The sequence below is a fragment of the Nipponia nippon genome, unplaced genomic scaffold (genome assembly GCF_047370975.1).
Source record: "Nipponia nippon isolate SJK-2023a ecotype South Korea unplaced genomic scaffold, ASM4737097v1 scaffold_4, whole genome shotgun sequence".
Classification (NCBI taxonomy): domain Eukaryota; kingdom Metazoa; phylum Chordata; class Aves; order Pelecaniformes; family Threskiornithidae; genus Nipponia; species Nipponia nippon.
The window spans coordinates 58,631,685-58,658,717 of record NW_028262358.1 but is presented as its reverse complement, the minus strand read 5'-3'; the positions used below and the strand labels follow the sequence as shown (position 1 = coordinate 58,658,717).

Below are 27,033 nucleotides of genomic sequence, written 5' to 3'. Positions count from 1 at the left end.
TGAATACATTTATACCTGGTCTTTAATTTTTTACATTGATAAGAACTTCAGTTATCTGGCAGGAGCCTCATCCTGCACAGGCAGATGTGCAAGCACGGACTGGGAAAGGCAAAGCCTAGAACAGCGCGTGTATGGCATGTTACACAGAAATCATTTTCATCTGCATCCTCAGGGAATACAGACTCGGGAGCGTTCCAAATTCACTGAAATTATCAGCCTCTGCAAACATTAACACTATTTTATTAGTTCACCTTTTAAAGTTTACTTCTGATTTTTTTCTGTATTAAAAAAACTTTGAAGCAAACTTTTTGTATCACAAAGGAAAACAATTTCATATACAGGACCAACTCTACACACATTCTACCAAGTAACGAACTTGCAAGAGAAGTGGCCATTATGCTAATTATCAGTGGGTGCTACAAATTATCCAGGTGCTGGACATGAAAGTATCGCCCCAAAATGTTTTCAGTCGAACTGCCATTTTATCCTTAGAAGTGATCTGGAAGGTAAAAGGAGGTTAAGCACCCAAATACCTTTGAAGACTTGAACTGAACTCTTAATTTGGGTATCTAACTCCTATTGATTGGGAGCTGATGACAGGACTCTAAAAACCTTTGAAGATCCTGTCTGCCATGCTTTTTAAGTTTCTTTGTCACGAAAAGAAATGACCTTAAAGATTTTCCATTTCTTTCCTTTAAATGATATTAATCCTTCTCTCTTTCAACCAGTATTGTAGTTGGGATTCTTGGAAGACACTTTAAAAAATACGTGAACAGTATTTTATTAGGGAAGGAAAACTTCTACAAAAGAAAAATAACCTCTTTTCTTTTTCAACATAAATTCTACAGCTATTTAAGAGAGGGAAAAAAACTCCACCAATTTTCTTCACTGACAGACTACTGCCTCCTTTGACCCAATGACACATAGATGGAAGTTTAAACAGGGATGACCTTTTCCCATGTTTTGTATACTATTGTTGCCACATTGGTGAGATAATCCACCTGCCAAAACTCAAGCAAAGTGAATACTACAGATGTTTCACAGTATTTTTGTTATGCAAAATCACAGCAAATACAATAATGCATGTTAAAAGGATAGATGCTGCCCCACTAGTTCTTTCACCTAGATTTAAGTAAGGAACAAAATGGTATTCGAATTTATATAGCCATCTTGTAAAATCAGTTGTTAAAACTACTGAAACCAGCAGCCTACCTAGTATGATGTCTGCTATTTAAAAAAAAAAAAAAGTAAAGTCAGTTGAAGAGGTGAGAGAATTTAAAAATGCTTAATAGCACAGTTGTAAGCTAGGTTTCTACTCTTTAAATTATGTTAGAAATGCTTTTAAACATTTTGCATGAGACTGAAAATCTATGCTTGAAACAGAGTCAGGAGAGACTGCACTGCACCTTTGGAAAAGATGGGCTGAGAAAAGTACTAAATGGCAATTGCATTATGACTACAGCCATTAAATCTGCAGTTATAAAGTGTAAAAAGTAAATTCCTTACAGCCAACATAGCAAGAAAGAGCAGACCTTTGATATCCTGCTGAGGAGGGGTCCTTACGATGAATTACAGCCCAAATCAGTAACGTTTTGAAACATGCTGAGGGCCCTCTGCTCCCGTCACTGTAATGGCACTGGAGGATGCTCAGCAGTGGTACCCTGTACCAGTTGGACAATATCTCACAGAATGGTGCCTGAACAATTGAATCCAGAAAGCACTTCAGTGATAGCTGGTCCCCCCTGGGAAATTACTAGTTAAGGAGGGAAGGAGGGCTATCAGCACAGGAATTTTAAGATGCGTGAGGAACTGGGAAACAGGAGGTTGGGGGACTGATCACAGCCTGTGTTGAAAGGGGAACATTAGGCTGGAGGTAAAGCAAAAGTTAAACATCTTGTGGGTTGTCTTTGGGACAATTCTCAATCTAATTTAGGAATTAAGAGCTAGGACTGGATTAGTGACATTGGCTGATTACAAAGTAGGGCATCTTAGTCAATACAGAAGATGATCAAAATACTATCTAAGAAACTGGACCATGTTTTGGGTTGCAGTAACAAAAATGCAAACATTTACACTCACAGACCAGAAATAGGCCTCTTCTAACTGAAGAGCTGTAGGGTTATCAGTTAGAAAAGGGAGAAGAAAAGGAAGGAAAATCTGACCATATTTGTTGACCTACAAATGGTTATAATTTACAAACGGTTATAACTAACCATTTGATGTCACCCTGTATCAAACAAATTTATTATTAGAATGAATTAGGAAAATTGTTTCCAGGAGAGGTAAGGAAACACACAGCCATTGCTGATGTGTCACTGGTGAGCCTTCACACAGACAAAACCAGAAAGCCTAATGCTCACTGGAATGGGAACCAAGAACAGCTACCAGCATGACGTGACAGGAGGCTGAAGGAGCGAGTATGATTTAGCATGGCAAAAACTAAAGCTGTGATTTTGTGACTTCTTTTGCGGCTAAATATCAGGCAGGAAAAAGAGCATGATGTTTAGGATGATAATCAAACCATGACTGGAAATTGAAACAGCTTCCTTTTAGGAATAATGAGGTCCAGGAAACCTAGTGATTAAGATGAAATCTGATAAAATAATGGGATTATATCACACAGTCGATGTGACAGCAAAGGCTCACAGACCGGAAGGGACATTCTGGGCCTCGGATCCCCACATCAGAAATGTAAGATCATAAATAGGCTTCTGTATGGGATTGTTTTAAATGAGCTTTTCAGGAAATTGGAAGTGAGGTGTAAATGACCTCAAAGGAAAGAAATTTTTCTATGAGTAGCATAAAGGGAAACTGGTCATGTGGTTTGTGTTATCTCTTTCACCTTACAAAGCCTATGACCCCTTAAGCATAAAGACTATTTTCTTCCTTAATTTATGCACTGTAGCTAAGCTTCCTGTTGTATCAACACTATTTTTTAAATGATTTATTCATCCGAGTAAAAAGCAAGGGTTGCCTGCATATCCCCCCAAATTAAGACATGCAAAATATTAAAACCTTCCTCATATCTATACAGTAACCTGAGCACAGATGCTTTAAAAGGCCAGCGACATGAGGACGCTTTCAGATACAGCAGCCATGGCCCCGCTGAACCACTCTGGGGAGGATACGCAGAGTCAAGCATGCTTGAACCAAGCCTTCTGGCTCTGCTTAGCACCACGCTGCAGCTAACAACCCCTTGCTAGCAACAGCAACGCTGGTAATCCACTGCTGCCTGCTCACCAAGATGATTTCCACCTCTCCGACCTGGGAGCTCGGAACCAAGCCTGGAGCCCTCCCACCTTGGGATGCTTTCAGTGGCTGGCTGTGTGGCTTGCTGAAGGCAAGATCGCAAGAGGCGGATTTGTTCTGCTGCAGCAGCGCAAAGCGTCTGTAAACACGAAGATTATCGACTTAAGCCAGACTTACGGATGCTCCACATTACAAAAAGTTATCAAGACTGTTGTTGGGCCTGGCCTTGATTTTCCATATTACCTCTTAAATGCATCATGCTCCAAAGACACAAGATTCCCTAACATACAGGAGTTATCACTCACAATCCACATAAAATCAACAAAAGATAAAAAACCATTTATCTTCTCATGAAAGTACATAATTCTCAAGACTACTGATCCTTGAAAGTTATGCTCCATCTTCTTTTTCGTATTTGTGTTACATTTACTGTAGCAAGGACTGCGTTGTGAGCAAGTTCCAGAGATGTCACTGTAACCTAAGTGCTACACTGCTCTCAAATCTCCATTAAAAAATGCAACACTGATCTAAGGTGGCCTGCAGAACCCTAGCTCTGACTTCTCTCTGCACACATGCAATAGCATAAACATCTTAATTTCATGACCAGAAGCTACTTGTTTGACATGATGTAACATTTAATTCAAAACAAAGTTGACACTGACAGGATGAGGTAGCTATTCAGTATTTTGTTTCATCCTCATTACTCAGCGTGTAGTCCCAAGGTATTACTTATGGAACACCATCCAAATGTCACCCTCACTACAGGATAATTCATTATATTATGGACTTCTTTAAAAAAAGAATTAAGTAGCTGAAACGGCAGTCTGCCAAATTAGACATCCAAGTTTTATTCCCAGGTTGTGTAGCCTCTGAGTAAGGTATGAAGACTTTTAACAAATAATCAGGAGTAGAAAGTGAAGTAATTGTTACTACTGCCTAAACTGACAACAGGCTGGGTGGCAAGGGGCAGGAAAGCAAACATATTGCCCCCCAAGGCCAAAGCTCACTTTGCTCAGGAGGCAAAGGGAGAGCAGCAGCCACCACCCAAGAGGGTCTGGTTCATCCACGCCCCATCCAGAAGTCACCTCTGCGTTTGGACCGAAGTGAAGCACCACACCAGTTTCTCCTGAGATTTTGGCAACAAGCCCAAAGCATGCTGCCAATGGAAATCTTCAAATGGCTGCGACTCACCTGAATAACGAATGGATTTCCAGTAGGCCACAGCAAGCACCTGTCTGCCTGGGGACTATTCCTCTCCAACAAATTTCAAAATCCTGCTGCAAACCAGTAAGGCACTAGAGTTCCTCAAAATTAAGTATGCATCATTTATTTATTTATATAAGCAAAGGCATAAGTCGGTCTAAATCTAGAGATCACTGCTTCTCTGTCCTCAATAACACCCACCCCAGATCTGTAATTTCACTTCACAGTTACGAGAAGTTTCTTTTTGGGGGACCAAATTCTTTCTGCTTTCACCTCTGCCTAACTCCGTGTTCATTTAATGCATTATTTCCATTAAGCTCGGGAGAGTTCCCAGCCCAGGGTATTTCTGCTGGAGGCCGATCCAGAATGGCGCAGCCCAGGATAGCAACCAGTTAAATCTTTTCTAATCCCCGCATTCAGAAATGGTGGCTCACAGCGGCTGGCACGCAGGAACTGAATAGAGCAGGCAAGCTCGTATTTCTCTCACCAGGCCAAATTAATAAAAACAAAACGTGATTTCTCCTTCTCGTTTTCCTATTCTTCCTGCTCCCCAATATTTTTCCTCTTTCAAACAATTTTTTTTTCTTTTTTGTTTGAGAAGCTTAATGTTTGGCTGCCTTCTGAAGAAACGGGCACAGTGACAGATGAAAGGCCGTATTCATTGCCTAATTCAGAATAGGGAAAAACCGACTGCTGTGCATTTAAGATTCTAACAACCTTGCAATTTTGTATAGCCGTTTTCCCCAACCCGTTCTTTTGAAGAAATCTGCTTTTATTCCGTTAATAACTAACCACAGTTGCAGCAGCATGGATCCGATTAGCAGTTCTTACGCTACAAAGGAGGGGGGGGGGGAGGGCTGTGAACAGGGTTGCCAATTTGTCCACCTGGGTCCCCAGGAGAAAGATTAGATGAGGCGCTTGCTCCTTTCTTCCCCACTCGCTCGCTGCTCTGCACTAGACAGACCTCTTCAAAGCTCAGCCACTGACTTCTTTTTTTTTTTTCTCTAAAGTCTCATTTAACCGCCCCTCCACATGTTTTGCGCTCTGTGTCACCGCATCCCTCCAAAGCGACGGCGTGAATTGGGATGAGAGGGTTTGGGAGAGGCTGAGGCAGCAGCTTGCCCAGCGCTTTCTCTCACACCTCTACGGGGCCTCTGAATTGCTTTTAGATTTCGTAAATTATATTTCTTAAATTTGTGCAAACGGTTGGAAAAAAGTGTCTATGTTCTTTAGGGAACGATCCAAATGCTATAATCGTACCGTATTTTTTTTACTCTGTCCTTTTAAGCCTTTCATAAAAATGACAGTTTTGCTTGCATTTAGGCTGAAGTAGAAGACTGCAAAGGGTTGCATGGATTTAGTAATTTGTAATTACTTGGGACACGACATTACACGTTTGTTAATGCAAAAAGCATATGATTCGGCTAGAGAAAAAACATTCTCAATTTCTTTATAAAATGTCAATTAATCAGAATATAAAATTGTAACTGATGTAAGCGCTAAATATCTAAAAGCTCCTAACAAAGGAGAGGGTAGTTTTTCTTCCTCATATTTGGCTCATTTCTTCCTTCCGGAAATGAAACCTACCTCACCACACACCTCAAACTTTAAACTTCAGAATTCCATTTAGGGAGTTAATCCAAGTTCCAAAAGGAAGAATTTTTCATTATCAACGCTCATTCTCTAGACTGCGTTTATAACTACAAGGAGAATTTTTCTCTAAGCTGTCCCTCACTGTGTCTACTGTTCTTGAGAGCCTGAGAAGCACAGCAAGTGTAGCAGACATACACTTCCAGTATTTGCCACCTAATAAAAACCTTAACTCCCAATTTTAACATTGGCAAATTCTAACGAAACCATGTATCAACTTTCATTTATAGTATTTGCAGTGAGAAAACATGCAAGATACCAAAGAAAGGGTGAATGTGAACTGAAATTGCTGTTTCTTATCCATATTTCTTTTCCGTTGATCCAGCTACACATAAGAATTGCTGAGAATAAATATTCATCATCAGGGAGCATTAACTCAAAAGACCAGCAGCGATGGAGCTTCACTCCTCCCTGCTCCCCCTGACTCTCGCAAGTTCAGGCAAGCAGGTGGAAATTGGAGCAGCGCTGATATGTGGCAATGAACTATTTTGCTAGTCCTGCCTGCTACTTCTCGTACTAGTCCATTGCCTGTGATTAACGGGCGTTTTAGTAGCAAAATGTATGTGCTCTCATTAATACTATCCTCAAAAGGAACAAACTCTTAGATATTGCATATTACACAGCTCTGGTCTCAACGGTTCTCAGGGATGAGGGAGAAAAGGGCAAGCTGAATGCATAAAGGATAAAAGCACCTTGAGGCAAACCCGCTTCCAAAAACCATTTGGTGGGTCTGATCTTACTGAAGACAAGATCTATCATGCCATATTTCATCTCGCCCGACAACGATAAGCTCCAAAGAGCGGTGCAGAAACGGCTAAATTCTTCATGTATTTTTAATCAACTGAGAACTTTCATCCGGCGAGCTCCCTCTGCAAGGTCACACACACCACGCGTGGCCACGTGCCTCTCGTGCAGTTTGCAAACGCCAACTTCTATGTCAGCTTCTGCTTGGAAGGGGGAGTATTAACGTTAGCAACCCCTGGTTATATCATTTATAAACATGCAGATGTGGATTATTAAAGATTAATGCATTTTGGGATTGGTGTCGGCATTCCGTTTGTCTCACGCCGAAACCAATTCTGTTCTTCATTAGTCAACGACAACCCACATCACCCTGTTGAGGAAAAGAAATCAAAGGTGCAAGCGTGAATTGAGAATAAGTGATGAAACTGATTACTAAGAAACTTAACGGTTGTAATCAATCAACACATCACAATAATTTGAGTCCACTGTTATCTGGAGATGGGGAACAAACAGAAAAGCTCGCTGCCGGAGTGAGTTGTTCTTTTGTTTTTGCTTTCTAAAAACCCACTTTGCAATTTGACTTCCATATCTACCTAGGGAGCGATGCTGTCAAAGGGCTGTTCGAATCTTTCAAGCCGCAGCATGAATTCTGTCCCTAAGGAGCAGAGAGAATATCTTGCTTTTCATTAATTTTTAAAAAAAATTATTATCTGGAGGTAGTGAAAATGTTCTTCTTTTGAGGCTAAATGGCTATTTTCTAGCCGGCCCAGAATTAATTCAAGCCATATTTGCAATTGTTCAGGTTCCTTCTTCTAAGGAGGGACACACCACGTATCTGTCTAGTCAAGTCTGACACTAACTATGAAGCATGGAGGCCGCTTTAAATATCTCTAATGGCAGTGATACACAGTCCACTGAAAAAAATGAAAACTGCACCAGCCTAATCCCATCATGGAAACCGAACCACTTATGACATTTATGCTCTATTTTATCAAAGTATAACAACCATCTGTCAACAACAACAAAAACATACTGATGGAAACATGAGAGACTTCTCCCATTCGCTCATCAATCAACGCTTAGTATTGCAAAGGATGAAGGAGTGAAAGACAACCTTTTAATTTAGGATAATATGCAAATTAATGCCCTATTTGGCAACAAAAAGAAGGAAAGAGAATCTATGTTTGTGTAGCCAAATGATGACAGAATAAACCCCCCCAAACATTCAAAAACAAATATATACTCTATTAAACTTCTTGACAAAAACGTAAGTGGGTTGAGCAAAAAATGTTAGAAAGAAATGCACAGGTTAATGATTAAATGTAAACAGTAATTGTCCAAAGATGGCCTTAAAGTATACCTGTAAAACTAACAACAAACATACCTGTCAAATCTTGGCAGCTGTGGTTAGTGCATTTGAATTTCCTTACGTGAACCAGAGCACACGCACAATTATGCAAAGATTTTAATTGGATTTCAACAGCCGTCATACTCTAGGTGGATTTGTACCAGCACGGGGCTACCAATGACTCATGGAGCTGCAAGAAGCGGCCTGCCGTACGCGTGCTGCCACGGCGTGCGCAGCAGCAGCTGCCCCGCCGCGCTGGCCCTTCGGCAATTGCCAGGATGGTGAAAACAGGCCTGGCAGGAGCCAACGAAGAGGACAAACCAGGCATGGGGCAGAGCACAGCTACGGGGATGCGAGCGCTACCGATCTGGCCATCCGGGGGAAGTTTACATGAAGCCTTTGCAGGGCGCTGGACGATCCTCAGCGCTGTGCTCCCCGGACCCTGCATGATGTTCAGTCCATGGAGCAGAAATGTTCGTCACTGGCTTACACAGCAATTAAAACACCAAAACTGTGTGACTGTGAAATATAAACATTGATAAACCAGATATTAAGCAACTGAAAACACTTAAAACGAAAAACTACCCCTAAAAAATAACCACCCAGGGCATGCTGGTTTTGGTGATTTACTGTTTTTCTATCTGACACTTGACTTAGAGCTGATGAAAAACAGCAGGTTGATGGTGCTGGAATATAAAACCCTCTGTCATCAGGAAAACCTAACAGGAGGAACTCGAACAGCGTGTCTCTGTCTCATTTCACCTCCTGCACCTGCTCTGGGAAGACCACCTCTGCAGAGAAGGACACCTCCCTGATCTCTCCGGCCAGGCTGCGAGTAAGATAGCCGTTCTGATAGAGCCTTTTGTAGCACAGGCTCTCCTCAAGAAACTAGATTGAGACTATTTAGTTATTTCACAAAGCCTTTAGTTTTTTCACAAAGCCTTGAGACAACAGATTATTCATCAGTTGTGACCTGGGCTGAATTCTAATAGGTATCACAGGTTAGATGCTCCATATGCTAGAAGCAATGCCTCGAGCTAGAACGCCTTACAATTTGCTTATTTTTCCTCTTGTCAAAAGACAGAAAAACTCTAAATGTTGTCCAAAAGAAAGGGTTTAAAACTACTGCTATGTGAAACATTCATGTATTTCATTTGTAAGCATTCTAGATTTGCAAAACTGCTGAATAGATGTTTTGTGCACTAGCAGCGATTAAGAACATAGCTACGTCAATGGCATTTTGTGTTTTGTTTTTTTCTGGTCCGGATGCCAATGAACAGCATGCATCTTCCTTGCAACAAGCTGTTGCAAGATTTTTGCCTCCGGAGAAGCCAAGGGACAAATATTGATAGATGTGTTAAAATAATCTTTCTAGACAGGGGGATCATATCCATTTTACAAGGATACAACCTCCTTTCTTGTTTTGCAATTATTTTAGGTTATCTGTAAAACTTTAACAAAAAATATAGTCTTACAAGTTCCCTTTCATAGGGTAGTTTTCTCAAATAAGGTTTGAAAAGAGTCCATGCTGTACAACATACCAGTAGTGGCAGTCAATGGAGTAAGCATGTGGACTAGCTCAATCCCAAGCAAAAGATTTTTCCAAATTCTTGTTTAAAACAAGACCTGTCCGATCAGCTTGTCTTACTGCAGCCACTTCTGGAAACAGTTCAACTCTCAGGCTTCGCCTTTTATAAGGCATGAAAGAAAGCATGACTCCTATTCAGATTTTTGCATTAAAATGTCCTTTTGGACTATGATAGACTACTCCCAATTTTTTTCTTCTCAGCATTTTAGTCACTCTGGTCTAGCCACACATAGACTAACATGCACAGCAAGCCAAGATTTCCTGTTACAGCTCTCTCTGGGCATCCCATTCCCCTCTTGCTCCTTTTTTGCCTGGAGTGCTAGCTGTAATTCTGCTGGGTCCTGGATTTCAAGCTAGCTAGCTGATCAATACAGGAGGGGAAGACCTCTGGGTTTGCAGAGAGTAGAGGTGATCACTGAATGGAACACATCCATTGACTCATATAATTATCAGAATTAAAAATTTTGGGTCTTTTTAATCAGAGGATGCTGCTGACAACTGCTTAGCATAAATTAAGATGACTGGAATGACATTCCTAAGTGAGAGTATCCACACATGTATTTCTTCCTGAAAACTGTAACTCCAGTTGTATCCAAGCTCCTTGGTGAAAGAAGACATGAATACAATTGTAATAAAAACAACAACACAGTTGATGCTTAACAGAGTGAAAATAAGCTTGCTTGTTCAGAAAGTAAATGTAATGTATTAAAAGTGCAAGTCAAGATACTGATCTATGTGAAAAAAAAAAGTTTCATGTATTTCTGAAGATGGCACTTGCTATTCATTATTAGTATAGCGTACCCTTCTCTACTTCACAGATAGAAATTGTTGCAGAGATTTAAAAACAATAGAATCTATTAACTCATACAAAATCTGCTTGTCCATCATGGGTTAAGGGATTCCTGGCCTATCAGCAATCTTCCACAGAACTCTTAATATTAAAAATTTTTGCTGCTTACACCGCAAGGGAGAAAGAGCTGACAAAAGCCTTTGGCCAGTGAGATCAAAATTGGGGGTAGGGGGGGAGAAAGGGGAGTTTAGCTTATTTACATTTTTGCTTTGTTAGTAAACTGGAATGGTTGGAGCAGGAGAGAAAGAAAAAAAAAAAGAGAGAGAAAAGTGGAATTAACAGCCACTAAATCTTCTGGCAACAGCAGTGCATTTTGATGATGTGCTGCGTCAGCTTCCACTAATGGTGTAGGGTTGAATCAGGCACAGTTCAAGACCCAAAGCAGTGCAGGGCATCACATCTCAGTCTTTGGAAGAACACGTACCCTAATTATGAAGATGGCTACAAAATAGAGAGATCAGGATTTCTGGCAAAGCAGAATAACGATCTACTTAACAGGAAATCGGAATGCCATTTTGAATCCCTAAAAATGATAAAAGAGTAGGATTTCAGTCCTGTAATGAATGTGCGTCTGAATGAGAAGCGTTACCATTTTGAGAGAAAACTATCTTTCTGAACAAAACCCGTCAAAGTTGCTTTTTCTGCTCCTAGGGGTTAATCTCCCTGGTCTATTCCAGTAACGCGCATGGAAACAAAGGCTGCATATGTGTGTGCCACTTACCACACAAAATATCCGTCCAGTATTTCAGCGAGCACAGGAAGGAAATGCCCACTGAGCTAGGGACGTGCCAATGTCAGTGCTGCCTGTGCCAGGCCATTCCCGTGAAATTCACGGCGTGCGGCAGAAAGCAATGCGGGGCGGCAGGCTTGCGGTGGGGTGGGGAGGGAGCTTAAACAGGCAGTGGAAGAGAATCAGCCATTTGGGAGGTTTAATAGGGGGCTGTTTGTTTGTCTGCCCTTTTGATGTTAAATTAGTCTTCCAATTTTGTCGCAAGGAAGGAGGCATTGGGAAAAGGATGCTTCTCTTCCAGTAAACCCTGGGAAAGCAACACCTTTATTTTAACGGCCTTCCCACCAAGAACCCCCTGCAACATTTTGGCTTTCCCTAGCCATAGCTATCAGCAACACAACAGCTGCTCATTTTACAATGACTTGCTGGAGAGAGAATGATTGAAAGAGCCAATCTATGTCACATGGAGAAGCTGTGGCACAACATCGCAGGAGGTAATAGGAGAGGAATGAGGTCAGAACAAACAAGGGTAGGGTGAGAACGGAGAGGAAAATAGCAGTGAATAAAATTATTAAAGGCAAGACGCTGTACCACACAATCATGTTTAAAAACGGCCACAACCTGAACGCTGCAAACAGCCACAGAAATGCAAACAAGCTCTGTATTACTTTTTCATAGGTTCTCATGAATATGGCTGATGAAAAAAGCTACCAAAGTCCTAGTAATGAAGCACAATGGTGGGAACACACTTAGGTGAAAGCACAGTCTAATTCATACGGCTTGAAAGCCCCAGCACCCGGCAGCGTCCCACTAGTCGCAGGGTTTTAAATAGCAGCCTTGCTCGTGTCATTTTGTAGCTCGAGAAACACAGCAGCAACAGCAGCCCCAGCAGCAACAGCAGCAATGCTACCGCAGCTGCCCGGCTCCCCTCCGGAGAGCGCTGCATTAGCTCACACCTGGGAGTTCACCTTTAGCAAAAGAGCTGCAGAGACCAGGAGCTCGCCCACGCCAGGGAAACAGCGGCGGGCGATTTTGATTTAGCACCATTCATAAAAATCCTTCCTGAGGAAGAGCTGCTTTTGTGTTACCGCAGCAGACCAGAAAACCACCGTGCAAAATGGTGGCACGGTTTGTAAGAAGAGGCAATACATTTCACTAGGCCACTCACAAAAATGAGCTTTTGGGCTCAGCTGGAGCAATGAAGCAACTCTGACCCTGACCTTTGGGCCCACACCCCTTCTATTTTTACCCCACAGGGATCAATTGGTTTCATAAAAGGTATTACTTTCGCCTACACCCTGTCCTGTTCCCATCCTTATCTATCACGGCTACAATAACGCTATTTTCAACGTCACACCGTTCTTTCCCTATTCAGCAAGCAGGCTGCTAAAATGCCAATCCATTTACTTGCCTGAATCTGACTGTGGGAAAATTTTACCCTTCCAGCTAGGTGGACTATCTGGCTTCACTCAACAACAGGGACGGGCTTCTGCGCCACGTACTGGGACACACGCCGCAAATACAAAGCTACCATACTGCACATACTGCAAATATTCCGCTCCTGCTGCTGTCCCTGCTGTTCCTGCCCCACCTGAGCATGTGCTGCTGGTCCGAACGGCTGGAGAGGGAAGAAATAACTGCAGGGCACGCATGCAGCATCAGGGCTCGACACGCTCAGGCCACATTTAGTATGCAACATTCCTGTGTGCAGAGCTTACTCCCCTTTGCTTATCTAGTTTAACCTCTGTATAAAAACAGGCACATACATTTTACACAGATACCTTTGGATTGAATACCGAAACACACGCTACTCACTGAATTTTAACCTGCATTTGGTTTACAGCACATCTAATGAAAAGGCATCACTGCTTTTGTTTCTTTTAACTGAGCTCCGTGTTGATTTTTTTCGTCGTTTTGTCAGCAACTGATGTTATCCCTGGGGTAATGTCAGCACTCTCCTACTATCAGGAATTCCCCTAGCATTCAAAATGTCAGAAAATAATCAAAAACTTGAGTGTCAGAAAGAGAATAAACTCATCAGAAATACCAAATACTCACTGCTGCCTGACCCCCTGCAAGTAACATGCCAGATGGGTGGGGACAAGGTAAGAACAGGAATGAATGCATGCCTTTTTTCTCTTCTGGGTATCTTAACAGCTTTCCACAAATTTCTCAATGTACATGAATGACTGCATGTCATACTCTATGTGGCACAAGAGAGCAAGTGGCAAGCATGCCACTGGCATTTCAATTACTGCTGGTGGGGCTGGATTCCTAGTAACTTGTTGACCTTTGCAAATATTAAGAAATATCTCATACAATATTCTGTACTCATGTCCAAAATTATATTATCACAGTACAGGGTTGGAAAACCTCTGCCTCATCCTGTGGGTCTGAAACCACCGAACAAGTCCAAGAGCCAAAATCAACAAAAATACACAGTAAAACCAAAAAAGGGACCCTGTAAATAATAAAGAGAAATATGTGACAGATAGATGACACGCGAACCAAATACAAAAATTACGATCAAGCATTCGCTTTGGTCAATGATAAAGACATTTATCAAACACATATGTGGAGTCAAGTTCAGAATTTTAAAGAACTCTGAGGGCTTGGCAGCTGAAGTTTACATGGAATTTACCCCTGCTTTAAGTACGCATTTTTTGCAGAAAAAGGCCCTGAAAATGCAGGAATCTCAGAAAAGGAATGAATTTGGAATACAGGAGTATTCATCTATTTAATAAACCTGTCCATCGGTTTAATTCTTTTTGTTGGAACAAACTTACCTGGAATACTCGCTGGAGAAATGGGACCAGATCTTGACTGGTTGCTTCCAACAGGAGAGCCTACAGGGGAAGGCGATGGGCCCCCGGGGATGCCAGAGAGATGTGGAGAAGCATGAGGGGAGAACGGAGACTGTGCAGGGTTGCTCTGCTCCCCTTGGCTGCTTGTAGAGCCTGACGCGCTAACGGCTGAGCTCAGGGTTGCTTCGGTTCCAGTCGGCAAGTCGTCAATGGATCCAGATAAATCCTGAGGAAAAAGGAAAAAAGAATGTAAGTAATCGTATGAATGAATCCTCAGGCCACAGGACTAGAGAGCTAGCATGGCGATGAGGGCCATTTGTTTACTTATTGCAGCAGATAACTGAGAGGTTGTCTTTAACGTTGGTTCATGTAGTTAAACGATGGCAGAAAACGAGGATAGTATGTACAATTCTCCGCTTAATCTCTAATTCTTTCGAGAAAAAGAACAAGCAAGGGCAACAAATGAATTGGAACCAAATTCACTCAACATTGAATTTAACCTTTTCCATCTGGATTAAGCTTTCAAAATTAATCCCACAAATTCTGCCTGAGCATACTAAAACTAATGAAAATGATACATCAGTTTCACTTTCACACAGTATTTCATTTTAGGGTTTGCTACCACTACAATCACAGCTTATACACTTCAGTCTTTAAACCATCACCAAAACGAGAGAAGAAGGGTGTAAAGTACGCAGCCCTTTGAACACTTGCATGCAGCTCCTTCACCTTGCAGAAGAGACGCAAGAAGAGGCCCTGCCCTCAGCAGCAGCACAGGACCCGCTCGCCACCTAGGAGCAAGGAGGGCTGCTTCTCTGTTTCCATCAAACACCAGCGTACAACTCACAGTTTCTCTTCAATTCCATATGAATACATTGCTAAACAGTTGTTCCATTTCAATTCATAACTGCTGCATTTTCAATGAGACATTTCCTCCGTAGATCAAAGCACATCTGAATTCTAACTATGAATTGCTGGGCATATTCCCTGAAGCTGTTAACACCGGAGTTATACTGGTCTTTGGACCTGTGGGAGTAATTTGGTTTTTTGAATCATTGTAAAATCAGATATGAAAAACCAAGAATGCTGTGACAAAGCAAGTGCACACCCCTTAACTGTCAAGAAAAACGTTAATTCTTAAACATCACAGAAAAATCTCATACAAACTGAAAAGCACAGAGACAGCTGTGCTTCCATGACTATTGGTAAGGCCCAAGTTAAGGAGCACGTTACTATTTCTATCAGCGAATTAAGGTGCAAATAAGAGGCAGGGGGCTACCTCACATATAGAACAGGTCATTAAATGACCTTTGAGGCTTCCAATAACTGGGATGGCAGAGTGTGTTACTTTGGCTGATACTGACTTTGCTTGTCTGGCTCAGGCAAGCGGTTGCACCGTAGAGAAGGGGGCCTGTCGTCTGAGTAGCACAAAAAGAACTGGGCTCTGCCTGAGCAAAGAGCTCAGGAAGCAAAGCCTTACTGCTGCCTAATTTTCATAACAAAAAACGAAGTTATTTTTAGAAGTTACAGAACTTGGACAAAACGCAAACTGGTGTATTTGGAATAAGAGTCCTGCCCAATGCTGACCACCTCTGTTACGAGGGAGGCTCACTGCCCGTCTCCCCTAACAGACAGATACAGTCAGCCTTCCAAGGCATGCAAAACGTAGGATTAACAGTTTAAACACCAACAACATTCATTAGAAGTCACCTAGAATGCTACGTGTTATTCCTCCTCGTGCATAAAGGTACTAAACACAACCCACCCGACTTAGCTCTCTGCAGGACACCTCACAGACCTTATTTCCAACGAATTTCCACAAATATTTCAAGCACAACTATCACCACAGGTTAATTTTGCTTTTTCTGACAAGCACAAAATTGTACGTGTATTTCATTAGGCATATGAAAAGCAAAAATTAAGTCTGAAACGTCAGCCTCTGTGTGCACTCTGCATTCGCTCAAGAGTAGACTTCCAAATCCCTACAAATGGGAATTTAATTGTGCAATGGGCAATAAACTATTTTCATTGTTTCTTTTTCGAAACTATTAACTGTAGAAAATGTAAACAAGAAGTAACACTGCTTGATACTGTATAGAGCAACGCTAGAGATTTTTCACAGTAGAATGTATTTGGCAAACAGGTAAGCAATTACTGCTTTTCCATATGTAATATGGTATTCTTCTAAATGGAATCAAATCGCTGCTGTCGTGATGTGTAACAAATGCTTCAGGAAATGCTGATAAAACAAATGCTGCTGAAAAGCATATAATAAACCCCTGAAAACCAAATGTAGCAGAATAGAAGCCTATTCTAAAGGAATACAAGTTCTGCGTAAAAAACAGATAGGCACCCAACTGATAGAAGATATAGAAAGCACAGGGTTTTACATTGAGAAGAGCAAAGACTTTAAAAGGGTGTGCGGATTACAGCTTTCATTTGTTTCGGCAAGCCACGAAGTACTTGAAAAACAAACACTCCAAAATAACGAAAAGCCATGAAGCAGTTCGCACTGTCTGTGATGAAATTATCTGCTGTTCAGAGACCACGGCAAAACCTGACCGCTCCCCACAGCACCTCCCCAGCTTGCCGAGCGTGCGCGTGGGGAAGAACTCGGGGACAGGAATGAAGTTCACTTTTCCCACCGGGTCGCATCTGACTTCTCCAGCCTCCCGTGCGGGTGGAGTGACCGATGAGTCCCAGGCAGTTTCCTCAAGTGCCTGCCTTCCAGGGATTTCCTCACCAACCTGATGCAACTCCTTCACAAAAGCGGAAAAGAAAGAGGAAAGCTCGCGTGATGCCAGTCTGTTTAAAGAGGGAAGCCACACCACCCTCCCCCAGTAGATGCGGAGGGAGCGGCCGGGTGGGCTCGGCGCAGCCGCCGTGCCTTGCGCTCCCCACGTGCGCGCAGCGTGAGCACCGGGGTTTCCTCCCCGGGCTGGGGAGCTTCGCAATCAACTCATCTGCCGAGGATAGCAGGGTAGCATTCATTCGTTAGACCCATCAAGAAAGCTGACAGCGAGGTTGCTCTCAGGACGGCACAAAAGGCTGTTACCTATCTTGATGCCTGGGCTGTGCTACACAACCTTTACCTCGTGCTACAGCGGACTAAACTGAGAAATACCAGCCGTTCTGCGCAGGGTGGTTTTGCAGATCGTTACTTTGCATATTTTGTTAACGTACACTTCCTGGCCTTACCTAGTCTTCTAAGGCAGAAAGCCTGAGTAGGCGAGCAACTGGGAAACTTCCACCATACAAAGGCTTTAGAAACACCTCTGTTATCCACAAAAGCTAATTGGGAAATTAAAGAGAAAGAGAAGAGAGACTTTATGTGAAGCACCCGGACAGAAAGAGCAGAAGTCGACTTACTGTTCTCCTATTATCAGTATTTTAATGCTTGCTTTTACCTTGGTTTAACAGAACAGTAACGAAGCCATGTGCAATTTCCACATCACAGACATTCATTTATATATACAATACTGCACATGTACACATTATATACGCAAATTACATGGATATACTTGCATTTACTTAGCATATCCATATGTAAAGCTATTAAAAAGCCTACTAATAAGAGAAATTCACAGTGGTTTAAGCATACAGCCTAGTTAACAAAGAAGCTCTGTAACTAATACTCCTCTAGAGGACAATTTAGTCAGCAGGGCACCAACTCTATTCTTCTTTTATAAGTACTATCAGATCTATGATGCCTGTAAAGAACAGAGAGACCTTACTTACTGCATCTCATTCAAACCAAGGCACCTTCAAGCTACAGTGCTTCCATTTATCTTGTTGGAAAGTTGGCAGGTTAGGTAATTGCTGGGATTCTTTTAAGGGGCTCAAGTCCCCATACCCTAAGGCATGCCTTAAATTTTGCCTCTTTTCAGAGGCTTTTTCTGGAAAGCACTCGTTTCTTCCAGTAAAATGTAGCAAGTCTAGAATTACCAGAGATCTCTTGTTTCTTGTAGAGTAATCTTATTATTCTTGTCTATGGTACTGGTATGACTAGATTTACAAATGTGGCACCAAATCTAAGAAAAAATGAAGGACAAAATATTTTTTTCCCCTGTCACAAATCCATATTACAGTTCTGTATTTTCTATGTCACCTTTACATCCTGTATTATTCAGGACATCCCAGCCAGCTTTCAAAGTTTATTTCTAGATAATACCTTGATCACAAACTGAAATGCCCCTGCGCAGGATTTCTCTCTTTTAGCAACGTGTTTTTTCTCTGACTATCTTCACTTCTAGCCTCACCTTCCACCCATGCACAACCTTTATGCTTGTCCCTCTGACAAGTACAAGAGCTAAAATGAACAGGATCACATTGTGCTTGGGATTATAATGTTATGCCTTCCTGGTGGTACGATCTTATCAGACTGACAGGAGAGACACTCTTGAAACAGCACACCAATTTACTATTGCAATGCGGCCAGCAAGGGGTAGAAGGAAGCAAACTGCTTATATAGAGCCAGGAAACCCAAAGTTACTTACAAAGAGAGCACGAGAAAACAAAATAGGAACACCCATATATAATAATAATGTTAACTTACTCAAGGAATACACCTAGATCCAATAAACAGCAAAAAGGAGACTACAGTAACTCGGTAATACCACCACAATTTTACACATGGAGTGTGACAGGATTAGAGCATTCACCATGGAGCAAAAATTTACACTGCAAACACTTCATGCAGTTGCCAGTTTTGCTCAAGAGTGTCTCAGCAGACATAAACCAAGATTTTACTAAAGGGAACCCTTGCTAAATACCTACAGTTGAAAAATGATGAACACTTTCTCTGAAATCAGTAAAAAGGGAAAGTGTGGAGCACCTTGCTAACTGAGCTCCTATGCCGCTAAATTGCACCTGAAGTTCACTGACAGGTTACTGGAGTTTGGGGCTCTCTTGCAGGGACTGTGCAGAGCATACACAACCTGGCATTAATTTAAACCTCCCAACTATTGCCTATCGGTTCCTTTATGCTCAGGGAGTAGAAGAAAAGCAGAGGTATTCTGTAGATATTAAAGACATGCAAAACCTGAAGCTGAAAAGCCCAGACTCTACCCTGCCATCCGTTCTGCTAGCACGAATCCCAGCACTACGCGTAGGGAACTGCAGCAACCAACTGGCAGCAGGATCAAAGTCCTGCTCACTCCATTCAGGCCTTCCTGCAGTATTTTTATTAGGATGGAGGACAGTGCTGCTCAAAAGACAGGATCCTGCATGAAATATCCATCTCCTTAACACGAATCACCACTTTAGAAGTAAAATTATATATACAAGCAAACATATTTTACATGTAAGTATGTAAATACATATTCAAGCAGACATACACTCTGCTATTGTTTTGGAGCCATGGGGGATTATGAACAATATGCTCTGTAATTGAGATTAACTTTGAACAAATGATTTGGCTGACAAACACACATACGCACACAAAGGGAAAACCCACAATAGCTCTGTTTAAATTTCAAGATATTTGTAAGACCTCTTTTCATCACAAAGCAGCCTATAATAGCATGTTTCAAGAAGTCTTCCAAAGGCCCTGCTGGTCACATTGTCAAGGCAGCGAGCGAGCTAACAGCCTCCCATCGCCTGCACAACCACAAAAACACACGGGCACAGCAACGATGGGGACCACGGGCAAAATCCTTTCATTTTCAAAGGCTGCTACCCCCTACACATGGTCTTCCTTCCACGCCAGCTATGTTGCAACCCTCAGCTAAGCACACCAGATGTACCTAATGCACATCCTTAAAAAATTCTTCTTTAACAGAAGACAGCAGGGCTGCTGTTACATTTTTGCCAAAGTGCCTTTTACACCCTTTACTGAAATGAATTCGGGGACAGAAAACAAGGTTCATTCTCTGAATCTTGTTAATTCAAGGTTTGGAGAAGGAAAAGTAGATGAGATCACTTCTGTTTCAAACACCTCCTTGAGGAAAAAGCTCAATTTTTCTGACGGGCACAACTCTACCTCAGAACATGCTATTGTAAGGAGAGGATTTGTTTCATACTAAAAAGTTACTTGCAAGACAAACCCAAACTTTGGCAATAGTTGGGTAGAGGTACTTTTCAGTTAGTCGTGGTACTTGTCAGTCTTACTTTATTCCACTTACTAGATGTTCTACTGTTTTTAACCAAATTTTTAACTTCAACCTCTATGTGGTAAACTATTCATGCGATACTCTAGATGAAGGAAATTCTAAGTATATGATAAAACCACTAGCTTCTTGCGCTAAATTTAGTGACAAAGCACCACTTGCTGGGGAAACACATTCCCTTCATTCTGCAGACCTCACACGCTTCCCAAAATAACTCAGTTACTGAACTGTGTGGCAAGGACTCCAATCAGTATCAAATACTTCCTCGGAGAAGTTATACAGGGAGGTCCCTGAGGATGCAAAATCTTTTCCCCTAAAAGCCCTATAGTCACTCAAGCAATTGAGGAAAAGCGTAAGCAAATAACACAGTGCCAGTGCTCTGCCTGCCGTCTTTTCAACCTATGGGATCCTGGAATTGTATCAGTCTTCAAGAAATTATCTATAAAAAGCTGACTTGGAAAAAGAGATTCAAGTCACAGCTTACTACTTAATCGCTAAGCAAATGATTGTTTTGGACAGTTCTTACTCGTAATTTGGACATGAAATTCATTCCCAGTCTTGACCCCCCCCTCCCCCCCCTTAGAAGTGCACAGAAAACATTGTTTCTAAGTGTTGGTGTCCTAATAAATAAATACTTGCCAAGAGGGGGGAAACAACAAAGGAAGGTTTGCTTTTTTGTTTTTTAAACAGGTTCACTAAAGCTGATAGGAATTTTGCTGCTGACTTTAACCGACTTAGGGTTTTCTCCAAACACTCAGTTAATGGGAATGTTTCATCTGCCAAATGTAAGGGATCTTAAGTGGACTTGCTGCAAAGCCAGAACCAAACAAATAGTCATACCTTTTTTTTCCCCCCTTCTTTTCCTTTTTTAGGTAACTCCGGGTCCTACAGTATGAACAGCAAAGCGTACGTGATGAGCTGGTGCAGAGCGTCACTGGCTCAGCTCTCGGATCAGGGACCTGAGCCGTAAGGACCACGCCGGCTGCGCAGGAGAGGCTCTGGCTGGAGGCACACCTCCCCGTGCACGTGCCCGCAGGCTTGCACCTTCATCAACAGCGAACGCCACCGCGACAGCGCAGCCTGCGAGGGCCAAGGGATGCCACCGGCCTTCCCAGCTGCCTAGGCACGACTGCCACCGGAATGAGGAATATTGCGGGGTCTGCAGCTCCCTGACAGTTAACGGCAAGGGGGCTCCTGAGATCTCCAGCTGCATCAAGAAATCTCCTAATGACATAAAAAAAGTCACTAGTTTACAAACATCGACTCCCGTGTATGAAACGATAAATACTAATGACCCGTGTGCTATGAAAGCAAATTGACAAAGTCTAACAAGGACTGTAAACAGGTAAGACACACAGCTTGTCTGACAACAATACTTTTTTATACTGAAAATAAACAGTAAATCTCCAGAACAGAAAAACAATAACACAGCATCTCTCAAGATATGAACTTCACTGTTCATCTCTGAAGAAGAATGCTTAACACGTAGAATTTCTGGAAATAAAATTTAAAAACAAAAAGCCATGAACCCTTAGGAGCCATTTGTTTCTTCAGTATTGTAGCAAAGAAAAATTCTCAGCCAACTCTTGTAGCTACTGCATCAGATATTTATCATCAATAAATCATCAACATTTAAAACAACCAAATCAATGAAAACCAGAACAAATTGCCCCTATGAAGAAGAAAGAAAAGCTGCATTTGCGTAACAGCAACCTAGTAAAATTGAGTCGTATTCATGCTACTTCCCATCCACAGTTTCCTCAGTGCCAATCTTAACCATCCCCAAACATGAAATCCCTTCTGTTAAACTTAAGTTTTTTTCATATGAAGAACAATGAGGTGAGACACAACGACTTCCTTCTTTTGCGTCCCTTTGGATTACAACCATTTTCTAGATCATGTAAGCCTACAGCTACCTCCTCAGTGAGCAGACAGGCTAAACTGGCAGGATAAAACACAGAGGAAGCTGACTGAAGGAAAACATGCACTGATCCAGAACCTTTCAAGCTCTCTGGAGCTTCTGATTTTGGGGATCACTGTCCTTCTCCCTCTCTGCAGCAAGCTTAGAATTCGAACGGCCACTGGGCGACTCCCCTGCTCGCCAGCCCAGCCTGCTTTCCTAGCCCTGCTTCTGGCTGTGTTGAATCCAGCACCACAAAGCCACAAGGAAAACACCACGTGCCTGCTACTCCCCCTCCCATTACCTACTTGTTCTACTTTCACAGCTGATGTAGAAAGAAATCAGACCCAGTAGGCAAGGAGATGAGTACCAAATCACAAGACAAACATGGATTTGAACAGAAGCATACGAGAAACAAGAAGAAGACACTACCAAAAGAACATATGGGTCAGTATATATGAAAGAGACCTAAAATTTTAGCAGGAGCAGCAGCAATACACATTAGAAATTATTGCTTACTCCCTTTATTCCATTTACTCTGGCTACCATACTTTTGGAAACTTGCAGCACGTGCAGCCAGACATACACCATCTTCTTGAGACTACATATTCAAAAATGTGAGGTTTTGCAGGTGTGGCTCAAGCAAAAAGGAGCAAATACCACAACATGAAATGTGGTAAAATTCACACCATGTCTATCCTGCAGTACGCCCACACGTGATTGCAGTGCAGAGATTCTCAATAGGTCTATGCAGGGTAGCTCACGTAAGAGAAGCTCTTTAAACACGACCGCACAACCTCACACGGCTTAATGTACCTTACTGTTTACTACTACAGACGTACCCTGAGTCACAAAACACCTATTTTGCAATGATAAATTAACATCTTTCCATATGTGCTTCTCAGACTATCCCACGCTGCATTCAGAAGGCATTAGTTGTGCTGTTAAAAAGTTTGGACCTACAATACTATCTGATTTGGAGACTGCAGTTGAGAGAACAGAAAAAGTGTTGGTCCAACAATCAATTGCCCACCGATCACTGAAAGCAGATCTTTTCATCCCACAGTAAATTAGGCAAGTTGATAACAAGTGAGTTGTTCTGACAGCCCAAGGCTGCCTATGTGTGGACCACGATAAAGGGCTTAAACAACCGATGGACCTATACACCTGTATAACCAAGGTTTAAAAGCTCTTGATCTACAGCACTTGCCCTTTTTTTTGGCATATTAATACCCTTTGCAGAGTTACGGTTTGACAAAAAGGATGTCCCAGCAGGTTACCGTGCGAATAATGATCTACAAAACATAGTTTTTCATTAACTTAGGGCTTGTGCGTGCATCATACTGTGTCTCTTTCTTCTCTCTCCCACAACACCCTGTAACCAAATACCACAATTCGATGAGATGGTAAATAAGATACAGACACATCTTAAACTTCAAAAACACAGGTGCTCCAATAACTTTCCATCTCTTCCTCTTGAATCAGAAGCTGAAAGGAGCAGAAAAATGTATACAACAAAAAGAGCGATAAATGTTAGAAAGGCTTCCTTTTTAAGGAACTAAGGTGACTTGCCTCAGAGAACGATATTAATTAATTAATTAATTAAGTCTTATTTAACAAAACTGGAACACACTGGATATGCACTGTTACATTGGGGTATCAGGCAGAAACGAGTGTCATAATGTTTACTGCAGTAAATTCAGCTTAATTTGCCACTCCAGACTCATTTCCTCAGCATCACGCAAGAATCTCTCATCCTCCTCCCTCTTTGTTTCTCTTTTCTTTTTCTGAACCCAACACGACCCCAGCACCGCGTAGTTCGACAACCAGTAAAGCACGAACGAACGGGGCTCTGATTGCTCTGACTCTGCTTTGCTCCACACCCCCTGCCACACACACAAACTGCTCACTCCTTTCTGAGGTTTATGGGCCACAGCAGCAAAACCAAACAATTACGCTTCAAGAGCTGTTCACTCAACCCCTCCCACCTCTTCATTTTCCAGTAACCTGGGAAAAGGTTGGGAAATGAAATCCAAGACGGTAATAAAGCAGAAAATAAACTTTCAGATCATTTCTCACACATGCCAGCTAGAACCAGACTCCCTCATCACCCCAAGTTCTGGAATTCACATCTCCTCACAGTAATTCAGTGCTGGTTGGGCATGCTATTGTGCAACATAATTGAGCGGCAAGGGAACGCGATATTTTGAGATGATACAGCTTTAACAGACTTGTGTAGAACTCAGCTTTGAGAAACCTCTATATAAATTTCAAAAGGCTTTTGAAATCCTAGAAAAGTGTCTTGGCCTCAGAGTTCTTTTGCAATAATGTCTTGATTACCCTAGCAGGAAGGATAACTTGTAGTGCTTCAATTAAGCTTTAAGAAAAAATTCTGAAAGGCCAATACCCTCCCCTGTCTCCTGCTAAGCATGCTGTCCCAGCCATGGCTTACAAACTTTGCTTTTGGGGGGGGAAGAGGTATCTCGAGGCTAAGATAACAACATGGTCGCCCTGATCGTTGAGCGCATTAAGCTAATCTTTATCCAACAGGTCCATAATTTTAGGTGCACTCTTGAAATCCAACAAATGAGGAGAAACGTGGAAGAGTCACTACAGAGGTGTTAAACCACATAGACTATGCAATCTACAGAAAAAGCAGTATACCAGTTACTACTGTTCTTTAATGAATGTATCGTAGAAAGGAAAGACTTCCATGGTGAACTGCAAAAGCCATGCTTCGAAGTTGCAGCTTTTTCTTATCATAGAGAAGACAGGGAGTCCTGAGATCTTTTAGATAAAGCTGTCAATAGGCTGTTCCTCCAAAATTTTCCTTGGCTTAAAGGGAGTAGGTTGGTATTGCACAGAACTACCAATTCAGTGCAATGCTAATAAAAATGCTCTGAAAAAATTCCAGGAAAGCATGGGTAGGATGTTCAGTGTACAGCAATTGTGACTGGCAAAAATGCAGCTGCTGCTCCATGGACCACAGCAGGTGGACACGCGGTAAAGCCTTGCTGAGCAGGGCGCTCCCCTCTGCCCTCTTGTACGATGGTGCTTTACTCAGCCCTTCGCCCGAGGTGCCAACTGTCCTTCCCCAACACCTACCAGGCTACGTCCCTGCTGTGGCTCCCTCCAGCAAGCACCACTGCAGTACCACGGCCCACAGAGACTGTGCATTTGGAAACCACTTGTATGAAGTCTTTGTAAATAGAATAAAAGAGAACTTTTTTCCCTACTGATCTCTATTCTAGCTGCACTGAATTTTGAGTGTGTTCATACATGGTGCGAAAAAACATGTCAGGTAACGTGACAGAAGTGGAAAAAAAGGGCTGCAGCTGGAAGCTTCTTTGAAAGAGGGTCTGCCAGGATCTTGTAAGGCAGTGATCCTTTCCGCTTCTCTTCTGCTGCTGCTGCTGTTCCCCCATGGAAACCCCACGCCACACGCAGCGGCCAGAGGAACTGCAGCGCTTGTCAATGGCTGTATCCTGGTCCTTGCAAGATGAAGCAAAAAGAGATGTCAGCCGTACCTACTGCTGATTCTCCATCCTCCAAATCTGTAACGCAGCTTAGGAGCAGGGGTGAGAGGTCTTCCAGGGAATGCGTGTGATAGAAAGATGGGAAAACAGCTATCTGCATCAATGCATGGTTTGTAAAAGCTATGGCTCAAGAAGAATATCGTTCTTAACCTGATGAAAGTTTTGCTGCGTGGCTTGTAAGGTCATTGAATGACTTCTTCTACGCTGAAGACTACAAATAGGGCCAGCATTTATACACTGGTGTCTTTCTTTAAAAAAACCCCTACCTATCTCACAACTTCTAAGATCTACCTGATGGAAATATCAAACCAAAGCTCATTTCATCCTCCGAGTTATTCATTAGACAGACCACCAAAAAAGAGGAAAACAAGCAAATCAGTAAGTCGGGATCTTCACAAAGTCACAACATACTTCTGAAGGGTGCTTGTCAGAACAAACAAACGTACGAAAGGAACAAACAGCCTTATGAATTAAGTAAGGAAATAAATAAAGGGGAAACATAGGAAAATTTCAACAACCGTGCCAATCTGTTGCGAGCTGTACCCATGCCAGTGAGCGGCCTCGGGGCGCCGTAGGATTCCTTAGCGCAGTGCCAAGCTCCAGCAATATTGTTATGGTTAGAGAGGAATTTCTCACAAGAGCTAACAAAGGCAGAAGGTCATAAATAAACACAGCAGGATCGCCTTGTCAGTTCTCATTATTAGCGCTGCAGGCACTTGCTTTTCTATGGGCTGCTCGCAGGTTCATTTAAGTGTAAGAGCTCCTCCTCAGAATTTCACATGCTCATAAATAAAGACAACATTTCTTAAGGAAAAAAGGCACACCTAAGTTATTTTTTATTATTATTTTTTATGCACACAGGGGCACATGTGCATGAGCTGCTCGTGCTGTCTGCAGCCGCCCTGTCCGTACGCACCCACGCGTGCTTCCTGCACTGACCAAAAGCCTACGCGCAGCTAACCCAGAGCTGCAACATCCTTCTACGCCGGCCTCCGTTAGGTCGTGCAGGCCTCCCTCAGACTGTGGCCATAATGAACGAGGAGAGCCTTCCTACTGTAATAATGGTCACCAGAATTACATCTGGGCAGGAAATGAGGCTGAGCTCCTAAACTGATCCTGACGTGCATTATACAACTAGGAAAGCACAGCTTTGTGATCATTATTGCAATTATTAAATGACATTTAGTGTTAACTTTCTTTTGTTACTGAGTTTTGAAATAGAGGGGGCGGTACCAGTAACTCTAGGGGTATAAACGTGCAAAGAAGGGAAAGAAAAGTTCTTAAGATCTCAAGTGCTGGTCCTTCATCTCCTGTCAGAAGTCAA

At 42.4% G+C, this 27,033-nt stretch overlaps 1 protein-coding gene across 10 annotated transcripts in view; it reads right to left on the bottom strand.

Annotated features, from left to right (window-relative positions):
• Positions 1-27,033, bottom strand: part of ARID1B (AT-rich interaction domain 1B) — a 334,462-nt gene that overhangs the window by 87,700 nt on the left and 219,729 nt on the right. For all 10 annotated transcript variants that reach the window (XM_087773694.1, XM_087773697.1, XM_087773700.1 and 7 more), the window contains one exon: positions 14,149-14,392. In XM_087773694.1, coding sequence (XP_087629820.1) covers positions 14,149-14,392 — 244 coding nt within the window. The remainder of the gene's footprint in view (positions 1-14,148; positions 14,393-27,033) is intronic.